This window comes from Ceratotherium simum, chromosome 7 (assembly GCF_057802395.1).
Source record: "Ceratotherium simum simum isolate JZ-2026a chromosome 7, ASM5780239v1, whole genome shotgun sequence".
Lineage (NCBI taxonomy): Eukaryota > Metazoa > Chordata > Mammalia > Perissodactyla > Rhinocerotidae > Ceratotherium > Ceratotherium simum.
Window position 1 is genome coordinate 15,518,804 of NC_141906.1, and position 18,632 is coordinate 15,537,435.

Here is an 18,632-nt window from a genome sequence, read left to right on the forward strand (position 1 = left end):
GAGTAACTAGAAGGATGTACAACTATGACTTACAACTATCTACTGGGGCTTTGGGGAGAAAAAGGAAAAAAGGAGGAAGATTGGCAACAGATGTTAGCTCACAGCCAATCTTCCTCAAAAAAAAAAAACTCTCTCTCTCTCTCTATATATATATATACTCTATACTCTATATCTATATATACATACTCTATACTTTCTATATATGTGCTCTATACTCTCTACACATAAAAAAAATAAAGGAAAATATAGGCAGTACACTCTGACATCGGTCTTAGCAGCATCTTTTCGAATACCATGTCTACTCAGGCAAGGGAAATAAAAGAAAAAATAAACAAATGGGACTACATCAGACTAAAAAGCTTCTGCAAGGCAAAGGAAACTATCAACAAAATGAAAAGACAACCCACCAACTGGGAGAAAATATTTGCAAATCATATATCTGACAAGTGGTTAATTTCCAAAATATATAAAGAACTCATACAACTCAACAACAAAAAAACAAACAACCTGATCCAAAAATGGGCAGAGGATATGAACAGACATTTTTCCAAAGAAGATATACAGATGGCCAACAGGTACATGCAAAGACGTTCAACATCACTAATTACTAGGGAAATGCAAATCAAAACTACAATGAGATATCACCTCACACCTGTCAGAATGGCTATAATTACCAAGACAAAAAATAACAAATGTCAGAGAGGATGTGGAAAAAAGGGAACCCTCATACACTGCTGGTGGGAATGTAAACTGGTGCAGCCACTATGGAAAACAGTATGGAGATTTCTCAAAAAGTTGCAAATAGGAATACCACATGATCCAGCTATCCCACTACCGGGTTTTTACCCACAGAACATGAAATCAACAATACAAAGAGAATTATGCATCTCTATGTTCATTGCAGCATTATTCACAATAGCCAAGACATGGAAGCAACCCAAGTGCCCATCAACTGCTGAATGGATAAGGAAGATGTGGTATATATATACAAGGAAATACTGCTCAGCCAGAGAAAAAGACAAAATCGTGCCATTTGCTACAACATGGATGACCTTGAGGGTATTATGTTAAGCAAAAAATGCCGGACAGAGAAAGACAAACACTGTATGATTTCACTTATATGTGGAAGATAAACATATGAGTAAGGAGAACAGATTAGTGGTTACCAGAGGGGAAGGGGGTGGCGAGGTGGGCGAAAGGCGTAAAGGGGCACATATGTATGGTGATGGATGAAAATTAGACTATTGGTGGTGAGCACAATGCAGTTTATACAGAAACTGATAAATAATAATGTATACCTGAAATCACACAATGTTATAAACCAATACGACCTCAATAAAATATTGGAAAAAAAAAGAAATAATCTGTCATATTTTCAGTTCCTAATATCATTTACTTCCCCATATCCTGCTTCCATTTAAAAAGAAAAAAAAAGACTATCATGTTTAGGCTCTGGGCATGCTTTGGACCAAAGCTTATTTTCCTATACTATACTCTTCATAGATAATCCATCCTGTTTTATATATCATTTCACTCAATTTTTCTTTTATAAAAAATGAGTTCATCTACTTGAATGTATTATAGAAGGTTCAAGTTAATAAGTCACAAAATAATCTGGAAAATTATAATTATCTAATCATATTTCATATATAAATGTTAACATAAGTTTTGACAGATAAATAGCTATGATCCAATCCTGCCCTCTACTGGTTCCAACGTGTAAGTGTACAGCTCAAGCGAAACAAAGCACATGCTCAGTGATAACAGAGTGGTTGCACAGGAAATTTACACTAATCCAAATTTTATTAACATAGATAACTGACTACATAGAAGGTTATAACTCACACAAGAGATCAATATGTTTCCTGGCATTTAAAAGACAAAGTCTTGAATCTTTTTTTAGAGTAAATGGGTATATTTACATTCAGATTTCAGCTCCTGCATTTTCCCAGCCTCCTTTAGCTATAGTTACTGATGCTTTTCATTTGTAGATTTAGCACTGTTTAGTTCCAGTGAAATCCTCAACAGAATATAGAATATAGCAGTAGTCTTAGTCTTCCAGCAGGAAAAGGGTTTGCAAGAGTCTTGCTACGTTATAGCTAACATCTGAGATGAGCCCTGTGAACGTGCTCCTCCTTTCACAACTCTGCTGACTTACCTTTGGATGCTATGCATTGGCCTGGTGACAGCCCCTGTAATGGCCATTTCTACCAACTTAAAAGCTTTCCCAGTACCCTGTCCTAAATTGATCCTAGTTTCCTTAAACTGCCTCCCTGATTCATGTTCTTAAGGCCCCAACATGCTTTGTACCCAACTTACCTATTTTTTGGGAGAAAGTGTATTAGTTTCTTTTTAAGAATCAGTTTCTCTATTATGCCAAATATCTAAAATATTTCAACAGTTCCTTTCTGCTTTTAGAACTATTTCACACTTCATTCACAGAAATAAAGTGGATGTATTAGATTCAGTTTTCTTTAAAAGGCTCCGGGGATTTTACCTTGAAATGCCAAATTCTTGGTGAGGCCTTTTGCCATTATTGCGTTCCCACCTTGAAGACGACTGTTCAGTAGGTGGCAGAGCTGAAGTTCCTGAGCTCCTCCTCAGCTGTGGAGTTGGCAAACTATTCCTACTGTGTAGTCCCTGTTGAATAATTTAACAGTGGTTAAAATTGTCACCCTTCAATATGCTGTATATGTAATATTAAAGATGATACAGGAAAACACCAATACAAAGTATACTTTTAACATGTACAGCAGAAACAGAACATTTTATTCTGAAAATCTGTCAATTTTACCCCAAATTTCACATTCTATTCTGTTGTTCTACTTATCTTCCTCCTACTAAAAAATGATTTCTGAACTCCCTACACTTTAGCTAGATGTTTTTTCTTTTGTACAACTTACTCCTAGTTTATGAGAAATAAACTGATTGAAATATGTTTAAACTGACATTTTAAACATAAATAAATGGTACATAAGAAAGATTTACCCTGAAAAGAAACTTCAGAGGACGAGCTTAGGATCAGGTAAGATCAGCCCTATATCCTAAATTTTTTATCTTTTCAGTACAGTGCCAATATACACAGAGGTTAATCCAGAGAAACTGCAGGATTCTGAGCTACCTTTTAAATTAACAATTAAATTACATTCAGAGACCTTTAGTGCTAATATTTTGCCCTAATTTTTGAAAATATTCTCAATTAATCTAAATGTGCAGTTAGCTAGAATATTCCATTTTTGACCACTGTGAATAGGTGTTTTACTGAGATTCACATAAAACAGTTTCTGCTTCTTATGAACTTCCCTTATCAGCAGACACTGAAACCATCTCAGAGAGATAAATATCTCTTATATTTAAGTTTTCCCAAGGACGCTGATTTTGTAAAGGTTCACTGTTAGTTAGACTTGCAGTGAAAAAGTTCTTTATGTAACATAATCCTTTCTGGCTATAATTTAGGTCCACATAATCTTTCTTAGTTCTTCACACATATATAAGACATTTACATTAAGTTATCTGTTCCAATTCCCTTTTCCTTACTAATTATTTTTTCATAAATGCTGTTGCTCTTTTCTAAGGTAATATCAGGCTTTGCATACTCTTTTCCGAAAGCAGAGACAAATTAGATATGAAATTGAAGTTAGAAGTTTAAAGAACACAAAGAAAAGAATTAAAAATTACTTCCTGGTTCTTATATGACTTACTCGTGTCAGTAAATTCCAGTACCCAAAATAAGCCTGATTAACTAGACTGTTCAGGAAATGAGGCATGTAGGCATCCTGTTTAATTAATATTATTGTTTAAAATGTTTCTAAAATGTACCAGTACACTTTTCTACAGTAAACATAGTAACAAACTAATACTGATATATGATTTTTATGATTGAGAATTTTAAGAATTACTATTTTTGTGTGTGTGTGAGGAAAACTGGCTCTGAGCTAACATCCACTGCCAATCCTCCTCTTTTTGCTGAGGAAGATTAGCCCTGAGCTAACATATGTGCCCATCTTCCTCTATTTTGGTTTTTTTTGTGGTTATTTTTTGAGGAGGATTGGCCCTGAGCTAACATCTGTTGCCAATCTTCCTCTTATTCTTTTTCTCCCCACAGCCCCAGTACATAGTTGTATATCCTAGTTGTAAGTCATTCTAGTTCCTCTACATGGGGCGCTGCCTCAGCATGGCTTGATGAGCAGTGAGTAGGTCCACACCCAGAATCCGAACCCGAGAACTCCGGCCACCAAAGCGGAACACACGAACTTAACCACTACGCCACTGGGCCAGCCCCATAATTACTATTTTTAAAAATTACTGTTCTAAACCTCAAATGTCAATGGAAAATTACAAAGAAGAGCAGACTATCAAGTGAAAACTAACTCAAGAATATTAGAGTTATTTTATTGATGAATTCATTGCTATCCCTTTTTGATGCTTGTAATTAACCTTCCTCGTAGGTAGAGTGCTAGAAAAAATGCTATGTAACCAAGTACCATTGTTAATTGGGTTTTGACAAATGCAGGTGCTACTGTACACACTTTTTAAAAATAAAAGTCACATAACTACCTATGATCCAGATCTGTGATCGATAATTTTCAAATCCTTTTGCCCTACTTGGGCTTCTTCATTTTTCAATATTTCTAAACCCTAATGCTGAGAACTAACAAAATGAAATTAATGATCAAAATCCCTCCAAAAACTATATTTAACTTTTTCCAAGCTCTAATACACTATTACAATGAACAAAATTAACTGATTTGAATTTCATCTTCTCTTGGTTTATCTGTAGAATAAAGTGGTTCAACTAGAATAATCTCTAAAATGTTTCTATTTTTAAAGTTTTATGATTTTAGCTATTGGTAAAGATATTGATAAATAGTCAAAAAAACAAGTAAAAGCACTCCGAACAAGCATAATGTATACCATTTAGAATAGTATTTATTATTTTCTAAAGGAAATCTTATTTTGAAGCACTGATATTTAAAGAGAAATTAATCCCATATCTAATGATGGAAAAATCGATGCCTATTGGGCTATAGCAATCTCCAGTGGATAAAGGGGGTAAAAAAAACAGAATTCAACAATATGTAAAAATATATTTAAAATAATGCTATGTAATTCATAAAATGAATATTATGATAATCATTTCTTCTTAGTTCAACAAGAACAATTCCTGGATTCTGAAGAATAAAATAGATTAACAACATGTTTTGACTACTAGTTTGTTGGAACTACTAGTTTGCCTACTACAAACTACTAGTTTGCCTGGAACTAAATTTGCTTGTTGTTCTCTACTTCTTAACAACAACAACAACAACAATAAATAGTTGTTACCAATGAAGTTATAACTACTAATTATAGCAATGTTATTTAGAATAAAAACTGAATACTCGTTTAGAATTATTTGAGATTATATCTACCTCTAAAACCCCAAGCAGCTCAATATACTGTAAAAGACGCTGGTCCTTGAAAGAGAAATTCTATTTTATCTAAGATTTAAAGGAGCAGTTTTGATTTGAAAAATATCATTAAATGTGATAAACAGGGTTGGCTGATTACTGTATTTTGACCTTGTGAAGTTTTCGATCTCCTTTCTCCGCTGGGTCCTCTATTTCAGAGCAGGGGTAAAATCCAGGAAAGGGTGTGAGAGGGTTAATCTTTGGCCTACAGGAACCTGAGAAAGCACCCATCAGGCTACTGATACTCCGCAGGGAAGAAATGACTTGTGGGGGAAGGGTTGGATCAACCAGAAGATCTGACACCATATTGCGAGCCTCATTTAGCACTGAAAGATCAACTCCACTTCCACCTCCAGAATTCTAGAAAAGAAAAAACGTAAAATTATATATTTGTTACACAGAAAATTTAACATTTAATAAAAACTTACTCTATTTTAAATCAAGGTCTATCTAACAATATCTAAGTAATTTAAATCCTATTAATTTTCATTTATTTGGACATGGCATAAATGATATAACAAACGGTATAATTCTAATATACAAATTTGTGATGTCGAAGTACGTAGCAGATATTGTGAACTTTTTTTCTATATTTTTCATTAGCTTATCTCATATTTAACAATATTCATTACTGACTCACTGACCGACTTTACAGTATGGAACCAAATTTGTATTTATTTCAAAATGTATAATTTGGACACTTCATTAATTTATTGATGCTTTCCTTTCTTTTATGTTAAAATTTCTTTTAAACCTATATAGCATTTCTTTCATTTACCTTACTTAACAGGCAGTTTAGCATAGTGACAAGGCTTTGTTGCGAAGACGTCTAAGTTTGAAATCTACACTTTAACCCTAACTGTGTGACTTTTAGCAAGTTATTTAACATCTATCTGAACTTCTTAGTTTCTTCACTCTAAAATGGGGACAATAACATCTACTTCATTCAAGTCTGATATAAGAACTAAATCTGATAATACATGTACAGCACATAAGGCAACGTATAGTGCATATATTTAAAGTGCAATAAATAACACTATTACGGTTGATAATATGGAAAATGATGAGATAAAAATACAGAAAAAATGGTGTCAAAATTCAAAGGAGATAGTGATAACTTCAAACTGAATGATTAACAAAAACTTCATGGAAGGGATAGCATCAGGCTTGGCCCTAAAAAATGGGTAGGAAATATATTTTTTCAATTAAGAATAAATGTTTCATTGATGTATGTATACACATGATTTTTACTTTTTGAAAATACATATATATCGTGTTCAACTCAGTTACCCATAGCAATAAGTACACGGATAATCAGAACAGTGAATTACATTTTACTTTTGTTTAACTGTAGATTGAACTTACATTTGGGTGTGTTTTGAATTCATAATTATTCAAAGTATTTAATGAGTTCACCATGAAACTGTTTACTAAGTATCCTCAACACATTTTGGAGAAATATTATGCAAGTTACACCAATAATTAGCTAAATAATGTTTTTGCTCTTTGTGAAATTCTTTTTTTTATTTGTGAAGTATTATTTTGTATTAGTTTTTATTTTAAAACATTCTGTATTATTGGGGCACAGACCAGCTATTTCTAGTCTTTATAAACACATACCTCTCTATATATGTCACTATAGATAATTAAGCATACTTCCAAGGAATAGCTTCCCATAACTTGAATCGCTGAACCAAAGTAAATGAACATGTTAAAATTTGATCATTACTATAAAACTGCCCTTGCATATGTTGGTCAAATTTATACTTCTATGAGTTATATATAATAGCATCTATTTTCCCACACCCAGATAAGAAATCTGCTGTCATTTGAGTTGCTGTTGCCCTATAGGTAATGTGTTGTTTCTCTCTGGCTGCTTTCAAGATATTTTTTTTTCTCCTTATTTTTCAAAAATTTAATTATGACATATCTTGGAGTGGATTTGGGGGAGGGCGGTGATACTAGTTGCAGTTCACCCAGCTTCTTGAATTTGTAAGATTACATCTTTTGCAAAATTTGGGAACTTTTCAGCCATTACTTCTTCAAATACTCTTTTAAAACCCACTCTATCTGCTCTCCTTCTCAGACACTGATGATACGAATGCTGGCTCTTTCGTTATTGTCCTTTAGGTCCTTAAGGCTCTGTTCATTTTGTTTCCATCTATTTTCTCTGTGTTGTTCAAGCTGGGTAAATTCTATTGATATACCCTCAAACTCACAGACCCTATCCTCTGTCATCTCCACTCTACTATTGAGCCCATTCAGCAAGTTTTTAATTTCCATTATTGTATTTTTCAGTTCTATAATTTCCATTTGTTTCTTTTTTATAACTTCTATTTCTTTGCTGAGATTTTCTATTTTGTTATTTGTTTCAAGAGAATTTGTAATTGTTTGTTAGAACATTTTTATGATGGCTGCTTTAAAATTCCTTATCAGATAATTCCAAATCTGATTCATCTTGGTGTTAGCATTGATTGTCTTTTCTCATTTAAGTTGTAATCTTCCTCATTCTTAGTATGACAAGTGATTTTTTATCATCAACATTTTGACTGTTATGTTAGAAGACTCTGGGTCCTATTTAAATCTTTATATTAGGAGGTAGTCTCCCTGTTTAGATTTAGCACACAGGTCCTGGTCTACTTTTTCAGGCTGTGGTTCTAATGACAATTTAATTTTCAGAAAAGTTGCATTCAATGGTATTTCAGGCTGCTTGATTTTTTGTGGTGCCAAGGTCCCTCTGGAGGAGAGGAGATGGGAGGGGGTAGGAGGAGCTTCCTCACGTTGGGCCACCTGGTACCTCTAGGTGGGGGAAAGGAGTCTCCAGAACACAGGGACAAAAAGCACTTTCTGGGCTAGGCACTGGTGGTGGTGGTATCCCCCTTGCCAGGCCCCCTAGCCACCCAGTGTCTCTCACTAGGGAAGGGGAGTCTTACGCCCAGTAGGGAATGAGAGAACTTCCCATGGCCACTTGTCAGTGAAGTTCCCAATCAATCCCCCTTTGCTGGAGCCACCAGACTCATTTGGTGGTGTTGGCAGTATTCTCATTCAAACTCAGGGAGAGAATGAGCCTACCTGCATCAATATTCTGTTGCTATATTGGAAGCTGGGGCTTTGGGTCACCTTTTGCTGTTGGGTGGGCATCATAAAACAAACTCTACTACTATGTTGTTCCTCTATTACTGAGATCCCTAACTAGTCTACCCTCCTCTTTCCATTTTTTAGATTTCTCACTTGGTTGCCTCTTGCATTATTTCCAGAGTTTATAGTTGTACTTAGCAGAGAGGAGCAGAAAAAATTAAATCTGATGACACATGCAGAGCACATAAAGCAATGTATAGTATACATATGTAGAGTGCAATAAATATTATTATTATCATTAATATTATAGAAAGTGATGAGATAAAAATAGATAAAATGGTATCAGAGGTCAAAGGAGATACAGATAACTTTAATCTTAATAGTTAACAGAAACTTTATGGAAGAGGTAGCATTTGAGCTAAGCCATTAATTTGATAGGATTTTATTTAGAAAATACTTTTTTACAACAAAATTAAACAAAAAAGTATTTGGGGGGGCCGGCCCAGTGGCGTAGCAGTTAAGTTCACGTGCTCTGCTGTGGCGGTCTGGGGTTTGCAGGTTCAGATCCCAGGCACAGAACGAGGTACCGCTTGTCAAGCCATGCTGTGGCAGCATCTCATATAAAGTAGAGGAAGATGGGCACAGATGTTAGCCCAGGGCCAATCTTCCTCAGCAAAAAGAGGAGGATTGGTGGGGCCGGCCCAGTGGCGCAAGTAGTTAAGTGCACGCACGCACTCTGCTGCGGCGGCCCCGGGTTTGCCGGTTCGGATCCGGGGTGTGCACCGTTGCACTGCTTGGCAAGCCATGCTGTGGCGGCGTCCCACATAAAGTGGAGGAAGATGGGCATGGATGTTAACCCAGGGCCAGTCCGCCTCAGCAAAAAAAGACGAGGATTGGCAGATGTTAGCACAGGGCTGATCTCCTCACAAAAAAAAAAGAAGAGGATTGGCAACAGATGTCAGCTCAGGGCTAATCTTCCTCACAAAAAAAAAAAAATGTATTTGGGGGAGCTTATTCTTCAAAAACGGGAGAGCATAAATAAAGGTAAAATAGTGATGTACATGGAACATGAAATTATTAAAGTATAGGCTATATTAAAAAAAAAAAAGAGCAATGGAAAATAAGGTTGGCGAGGCATATTGGGACCAAATTTTTGAGAACACCGGATTCTAGGCTAAGGAACATGGGCAATGGAGAATCATGGATTTTGAACAGGTTAAAAAGAAGAATAAAGCAAGGAAAGAGAAAAGAAGTGATGGAGAGCACTGAAATTTTAGAGAGCATAAGAAGACAACATTTATATTAAGACCTGACATAGATGTGGGAAAACAGCACTGCAGCCAGAGAGACTAGCAAGTGCGAAGACCCAGATGCAGAAGCCTGCCTGGCTTGTTTGAGGAATGACAAGGAGACCAGTGCAGCTGAAGCAGAGTAAATGAAGGAGAAAACAGGAGAAGATGAGGTCAGAGAAGTTAAAGGGAGTAAAAGAAAAGACCATATCATGTAAGTCTTTTAAGTCCATGATAAGGATTTTAGCTTTTATTCTGATTGAGATAGAAGAGTAGTGAGCAAGAGAGTGACATACTATGACTTATGCCAGATCAAATTGAATATTCAAATTATTTGCTATAATTTTAAAAGTTGAAAAATTCCTATTTCCCACTGGCTTATATTTGGCAAACTCTTGTTTTTGTACAGAGAGCTAAGAATGGATTCTACATTTTAAAGGATTATTGAAGAAGAGGAGGAAGGGAAAGTGAGAGGGGGAGGAGGAGGAGAAGAAAAAGAAGGAGGTGGAGGTAGTGACTATACGTCAACTGCAAATGCTAAAATATTTACTATCTGGCCTTTATAGAAAAGAATTTGCTAACTCCTGTCTTATACAACCATTTCAGAAATGTTTAGTATTTATTATTATTGAAATTAATATAATATTAGGTCACATTTTTATTGAATGCTACTATATACCAGGCACACATCATTATTATTATTTTTTTTAATTTTATTTATTTATTTATTTTTTCCCCCAAAGCCCCACTAGATAGTTGTATGTCATAGCTGCACATCCTTCTAGTTGCTGTATGTGGGACGTGGCCTCAGCATGGCCAGAGAAGCAGTGCGTCGGTGCGCGCCCGGGATCCGAACCCGGGCCGCCAGCAGCAGAGTGTGCACACTTAACTGCTAAGCCACGGGGCCGGCCCTGTTATTTTAATCAGCCCTCTGAGGGAATTGGTATTATTCCCAATTTAGAGATGAGGAAATAAGTTCAAAGTGACTTAAGATGCTTGCCAATTTTTCAGCTAGGAGGGACTTGTTTGTATCAGACCAACTCTTTCTGCCTAGAACAACTAGTCTAGAAAAGCTGAAATAAAATACAAATAGCATCCTCAAGGCATCAGAGTACAGTCAAGACAGGGCTTTAAAGAACAAGAACTCCGAGTTAAGAGAAAAGATCAAAATGAACCCAACGTTCTGTGCTTTTTCACTCAAGGAATTTGCTGCTGATTCATAACTGGCACAGGGCAGAGAGGATGAGAAGCAGAGCGGTTAAGAGGTTAAGAAACAGAGGAGAGCTTTCTGTAGTCTCAAGGGGCTGGGAGACAAAATTGGAGTTTAGGGTCATTGAGACCATGAGCTTTAAAGGCCAAGCAAGATCCCAAAGAGAAGAGAAGGACAAAGAAGCAAGCTTGAATTCAGAGCTGCTTTTCCCCTGAAGACATTTGCCAATTTTAAACAGTGGCAAAGAGATGGAGAAACCAAACAAAAATCCTCAAAAAAGATTTCTATTTTGAAAGTAAAATAGAGCTTTCGGCAGTCTCAGTGATGAAGGGAACAAAAAAAGGAGCTCCTATAAAACACCACTAACCCAACTGTTATAAGAGATAGAAAACCTGAACAGATCTAAAACTATTTTAAAAACTGAATCCATAATTTAAGAATTGTTAATTGAAAAAAGCTCTAAACTAAGATAGCTTCACCCCAGCATTCTTCCAAACACTAAAGGAAGAAATAATGTCAATCTTCCTAAACTTTTCTAGATAATAGAAAAAGAGGGTAAATATCCCATCTTATTTTATGAGGCCAGTATAACCTTTGTACCAAAAACATGCCAAGAACATTATGAAAAACAAAAATTACAGGCCAACTCTCTCTCATAAACATGGATTCAAAATTCCAAAACAAAATATTAACAAATAGAATCCAATGATATACATTTTAAAAAGAAAATGTATCTTGATCAAATTTGCTTTATTCTGGGAATACAGGGATGGTTTAACAGAGACACAAAAATTAAACAAGATAACACACTATATTAATAGAATAAATGGGAAAAAATCCAGGGATCATCTCAATAAATGCAGAAAAAGCATCTGATAAAAATTCTACACCCATTCATGATGTAAAAGAGAAAAAAAGGGCCAGTGCCGTGGCCTAGTGGTTAAGTTCGGCGCGCTCTGCTTCGGCGGCCTGGGTTCGGTTCCTGGGTGTGGACCTACACCACTCATTGGCTGCCATGCTGTGGTGGCAACCCACATACAAAATAGAGGAAGATTGGCACAGATGTTAGCTCAGGGCGAATTTTCCTCAGCAAAAATAAAAAGAAGGAAAAAACTCTTTAATAAACAAAGATTAGAATGGAACTTAATCTGATAAAGGGGATTTACAGAAAACATTAGTGGTGAACATGCTGAACATTTTCTCCCTGAGTTCATGAACAAGACAAGGCTGCCTACTAGTACCACTTCTATTCAACACTGAATTGGTACAATAACACAAGAAAAAGAAAGAAATGGCATAGGATTGGAAATAAATAAATAAATCTGTCTTTATTCATTGATGACATTATTGTATCCCTACAGACTAAAAGAATCTTTAGACAAGCTATTAGAATTAATAGGAGAGTTTAGCAAGATCACTGGATACAAGAATCAATATATAAAAATCAATTGAATTTCAATGAAGCAGCATAAACTATTAAAAATATAAAGTTTTTAAAAATTAATAGCTTTTACAATAACATTTGCCATTTAAAAAATTAGATACCTAGGAATAAATCTAACAAAACACGTGCAAGACTCCCACACTGAAAACATTATTAAAATAAAGATGACTCAAATAAGTAAAGGGATATACCATTTTCATGGATCAAAAGCCTCAAAATTATAAAGATATAAATTCTTCTCATATTGATCCATAGTCAGTGTAATCTCAATCAAAATCCTAGGAGAATTTTTTTATGTATGAAAATTGTCAGTTTATTCTAAATTTTATATGAAAACACAGAGCCAAGAATAGCCAAGATAACTCTGAAGAACAAAGCTGGAGAACTTACACTGTCAGATATCAAGACTTATTATAAAGGTATAGTAATTAAAGTAATGAATGTGGTATCAGGATAGACAAACTGACCAACAGACCAGAACAGAAAGTTCTGAAATAAATCTACACATATATGGTCACTTGATTTATGACAAAGGTAACAATACAGTGTGAAGAAGAAACAATTAATTTTTTCAATAAGTGAAACTGGTTCAACTGGATATCCATATAGAAAAAAATGTATCTTGAGATATGAATCATGAATACAGAAAAATCAATTCCAGATGCATTACAGATCTAAAGATGGAAAGTAAAATAAATACAACTTCTGGGAGGTAACAGAAGAAAATCTTCACGACCCAGGGGATAGACAAAGAGTTCTTAAAAAGGACACAAAAAAATCACCAGCCAAAAATGAAATGATTGATAAATTGGCATAAAAGGTAATGATTGATAAATATAGAGTATTTTCATCAAAAGACATCATGATAAACCATAAACTGGGAGAAGATTTTTTCAATGCATATATGTCAAAAATACATAAAGAACTCCTACTAATCATTAAGTAAAAGGTAGATAAACAGTAGAAAAATGGGTAAAAGACTTGACCAGAGGATATCTGTGTAGCCAATTAAGACAAGATCCTCAACCTGATGAGTCATCAGCAAAATGCAAATATTAAAACCACAATGAGATGCTATTCCACAACTACCAGAATGATTTAAAACAGACACTACCAAGTGTTGGCAAGAATGTGGAGCAACTGGAACTTTCATATGCTGCTGATGGTTGGGTAAAAATTGATACAACCTCCTTGGAAAATTATCTGGCACTACCTACTAACACTGAACATATGCATACATACCCTGTGACCCAGCAATCCACTCTAAGATAAATACCCAACAACAGACATCAAGAATGTTCAGCAGCATTACTGGAAATAGCCAAAAAACTGAAAATAAAACAAACGTGTATCCACTATAGAAAGGATGAATAAATTGTAGTATATTCATTCAATGAAATACTAAATAGAATGAAAATGAACTAATTATTGCCATGTGCAATATGAATTCATCTCACAGACAAAATTTTGAAAGAAAGAAGCAGAACAGAAAATACATATGATTGATTCCATTTACATAAAATTCAGACAGGAAAAACTAAGTTGTGATGACTGAAATCAGGACTGAGATAACAGTTGTGAGAAGTTGTTGACTAGGAGGGGACCATAAGAGGGCTGTTAGGGTGCTGAATTCTTCATCTGAAAGATGGTCACATGTACATATTCACTTTGAGAAAATTCAAGTTGTACACTTCTGACGTGCACTTTTATATATGAGTGTTACACTTCAATTTTTTTAAAGGATTATTGGGAAGAGAAAGAGGAGGAGAGAGAAAAAAAGGAGGTGCCTGATATCACATAGCAGTCTGTCTGACTACAAGCTTATGCTCTTAGCTATTACTGCTTACTTATCTTTAGATTTTACCAGTAATTTAGATGGTCTTTTAATTGGAAACTGAGGAGCTTGGTGAATAGGACTGATGAGAAAGCCCACTGTGTAGGTCAAGGAACCAGCTCCTTTTAGGTCAGATGTGGCCTTCTTGACTTCATCTGACTGCAATAGTTACAGTACTGTGCTCACCAAAGCCCAGAGATTATTTTATTCTGATAGACTTATTCTTGTAGCTATTCCATTCACAGTGTAAGAATAAAAATTAACCATTCAAAAAGGATATTCATTTTCCAAAAATTGGTGTTGGAACAACTAACTAAATAAATCTAATAAACAGGGGTAACATTTCTATAAACACAAATGACAAAGATTTAATATTTGTTAATGTTTATCTATTAGTATGAAAAACATCAGGTTTCAAAACAGCATATGAAACATATTACCATTTTTGTATATTAGAATATATAAATACATTTCAATACAATGGGAAAATGGAGAGAGATATATAGAGAGGAAGTCAAGATGGAGGCATAGGCAGACTCTGAACTCACCTCCTCCCGCGGACACAGCCAATTTACAACTACTCGTGGAAAAATTACCCCTGAGACAGAACTGAAAACTGGATAAGAGGAACTCCTGCAACAACGGACAATCCTAACTGAGGTGGAAGAGGCAGAAACTCCCTTCTGGAGAGGAAAAACGCCGCCTTCACAATCCACAGCGCCTCACGGCCCCAGGGAGCAGCCCAAAGGTATGCAGCCTCCCTGGAGGCGCGGGGCGCTGAGCCGGGGAGCGCCCCCACTGGGGGCATTTTGTGGACCCAGCACAATCGAGATGAGTGGCATAATATCTGACTTTGCCTGCTACTAAAACATTGGGGAATACCCCCAGAAAAGCTGGTTCACAAAGAAATTAAAACCGGCTCTTAAAGGGCCCACACGCAAACTCACCCATTTCAGAAAGCAACCTAAAATCACCAGAAAGAAAGGTGCACAGTGCTTTGGTGAAAAGAGACTCACCTGATAGGCCCTGAGTGCATCTCGGTGAGAGGTGAGACCTCTCCAGGGACTGGGACATTGGCGGCGGCCATTGTTGTGGCCTGGTGTGGGCGTGCTGACACAGACGCCATTGGAGTTCTCCCTGAGGCCTGCTAGCCCAGGGTCTGCCCCAGCGGCTAGAGCACCAATTTAATCCAGCTCAGCCAGGGCGGGCAGCCCACCCTAGAGACTGGCCCCACCCAACAACAAGCCTGCAGGCAACTTGTGGGCCTGCATAGATTGGTGACTGGATTCTCTGCAGCCTGGCAACTGAGCCCACTTCAGTGGGGCAGGGCATGCACAAGGAGCGAGTGGGTGGAGAGTGTGGGGCGGTGGTGGAGTGTGTGGGGCTCCTGCCGTGGAGAGACTGGGTCCGCTTCGGGAGATTGGGGCTCACACACCCTTCGGAAGGTCGGGGCAGGACTGTGTTGACTGTGTGTGTGGACCTGTGGGCAGCAGGGCTTGTCAGCTGCAGAAGACTTGTGCTTCTCAAAGACCCACATAGGGGGTTTGCCCGACCTTCCAAAGCCTGAAACAACTGGGTGCTCCTGTGCCTGAGGCCAGCCCCAGCCAGCTGCAATCCTCACAGAGCTGACAAGAGACCTAAAGGCTGGAGGCTTATAGCAATTGTAAGGCCCTGAGCCTAACAACCTGCCACGCTGGGGGCCTACTCACTTAAAAGAAATACTGCAACACAAATGTGGTATTAGAACTTGCAGCCAACTGTGCTGGGGCTCCCCACACCTGATAAAGAGACTGAAGGGCCCACAACAACTACAAACAGCTGAGCATTACAACAGCTGACCAGGAGCATAACTCGGCCTCACTGGGCGCCTACAGGGAGAGCAAGCAAGCCACAACAGAAGGAAACACGTAGCCCACATAGGGGTCACCCCTGGAACATTGAGAACTGAGGGAAGCACACTGCAGGCCTCCTAAGCCATCACTTACATAAGGTCACCTATCCAAGAGCAGGAGACATAGCTGACCTACCTAATACGTAGACACAAGAACAGGGAAAGAGGCAAAATGAGGAGGCAAAGGAATACATTCCAAGTAAGGTAACAGGACAAAACCCCAGAAAAGGAACTTAGTGAAACAGAAATGAGCAACCTACCCGACAGAGAGTTCAAACAAAGAGTGTTAAGGATGCTCACTGATCTGGGGAGAAGAATAGATGAACTCAGTGAGAATGTCAACAAAGAAATGGAAGATATAAAAAAGAACCAATCAGAAATGAAGAATACAATACTGGAAATGAAAAATTCACTAGAGGGACTCAAGAGCAGAGTGGAGGATATAGAAGAATGGATCTGTGAGCTGGACGAAAGACTAGAAGAAATTACCCAAGGTGAACAGGTAAAAGAGAAAAGAATTAAAAAGAGTGAGGACAGTCTAAGGGACTTCTGGTACAACATCAAGCGCACTAACATCCGTGTTATAGGTGTCCCGGAAGGAGAAGAGTGAGACAAAGGGGCAGAGAATCTATTTCAGGAAATAATAGATGAAAACTTCCCTAACCTAAGGAAGGAAACAGACATCCAGGTACAGGAAGCACAGAGAGCCCCAAACAAGATAAACCCAAAGAGGCCCACACCAAGACACATCATAATCAAATTGTCCAAAATTAAAGATAAAGAGAGAATCCTAAAAGCCGCAAGAGGAAGTCAAGTTACATACAAAGGAAACCCCATAAGGCTATCAGCTGACTTCTCAGCAGAAACCTTACAGGCTAGAAGAGAATGGCGTGATATATTTAAAGTGCTAAAAGGAAAAAACTTACAGCCAAGAATACTCTACCCAGCAAGGTTATCATTCAAAATGGAAGGAGAGCTCAAAAATTTCCCAGACAAGCAAAAATTAAAGGAGTTTGTCACCAAGAAACCAGTGCTACAAGAAATGTTAAAGGGACTGATTTAAGGGGAAAAGAGGAGACCACAAATAGGAAAAATTATCTATTTCCATGATAAGAACGTAATGGATACAAATGCACAAAAAAGAGGTTAGATATGATATCAAAAACATAAAAGGAGGGAGGAGGGGAGTTAAAGAGTAGAGCTTTCAGACAGAGGTCAAACTAAAGAGACCATCAATTCTGTATAGAAGGAGAAAGGAACAGAGAAGGACTACTAAAACACTGAGGAAAAAAAGTTAAAAAATGGCAGTAAGTACATACTTATCAATAGCTACTTTAAAGGTCAATGGACTAAATGCTCCAATTAAAAGGCATAGAGTGGTTGATTGGATAAAAAAACAAGACCCATATATATGCTGCACACAAGAGACACACTTCAGACCTAAAGACACTCACAAACTGAACGTGAAGGGATGGAAAAAGATACTCCATGCAAATGGCAATGAAAAGAAAGCTGGGGTAGCAGTACTCATATCAGACAAAATAGACTTTAAAACAAAAACTGTAAGAAGAGACAAAGAAGGGCATTACGTAATGATCAAGGGAACAATCCAACAAGAGGATATAACACTTGTAAATATCTATGCACCCAATGTAGGTGCACCTAAATATATAAAGCAATTATTAACAGACATAAAAACAGAAATACACAGTAACACAATAACAGTAGGGGACTTTAACACTCCACTTACACCAACGGATAGATCATCCAAACAGAAGATCAATAAGGAAATGTTGGCCTTAAATGATACACTAGAACAGATGGACCTGGTAGATATATACAGAGCATTCCATCCAAAAACTGAAGAATACACGTTCTTTTCAAATGCAAATGGAACATTCTCCAGGATTGATCACATATTAGGCCACAAAACAAGTCTCCATAAATTTAAGAAGATTGAAATAATACCAAGCATCTTTTCTGACCACAACGGTATGAAACTACAAATCAACTATAGGCAGAAAATCAGAAAAGCCACAAATACATGGAGATTAAACAAAATGCTACTGAACAATGACTGGGTCAATGAAGAAATCAAAGAAGAAATCAAAAAATACCTGGAGACAAATGAAAATGAAAATACGACATGCCAGAATTTATGGGATACAGCAAAAGCGGTTCTAAGAGGGAAGTTTATAGCAATACAGGGCTATCTCAGCAAACAAGAAAAATCTCAAATAAACAATCTAACAATGCACCTAAAGGAACTGGAAAAAGAAGAACAAACAAAGCCCAAAATCAGTAGAAGAAGGGAAATAATAAAAATCAGAACAGAAATAAATGAAATAGAGACCAAAAAAACAATAGAAACAATTAATAAAACCAAGAGCTGGTTCTTTGAAAAGATCAACAAAATTGACAAACCTTTAGCTAGAC

General features: G+C 36.9%; 1 protein-coding gene across 3 annotated transcripts in view; it reads right to left on the minus strand.

Moving 5' to 3' along the window:
• PDE3B (phosphodiesterase 3B) overlaps positions 1-18,632 on the minus strand; it is a 180,889-nt gene that overhangs the window by 58,385 nt on the left and 103,872 nt on the right. For all 3 annotated transcript variants that reach the window (XM_087433174.1, XM_087433173.1, XM_087433172.1), the window contains exons 3-4: positions 5,562-5,810; positions 2,498-2,640 (exon numbers count right to left, since the gene is read on the minus strand). In XM_087433174.1, coding sequence (XP_087289300.1) covers positions 2,498-2,640; positions 5,562-5,810 — 392 coding nt within the window. The remainder of the gene's footprint in view (positions 1-2,497; positions 2,641-5,561; positions 5,811-18,632) is intronic.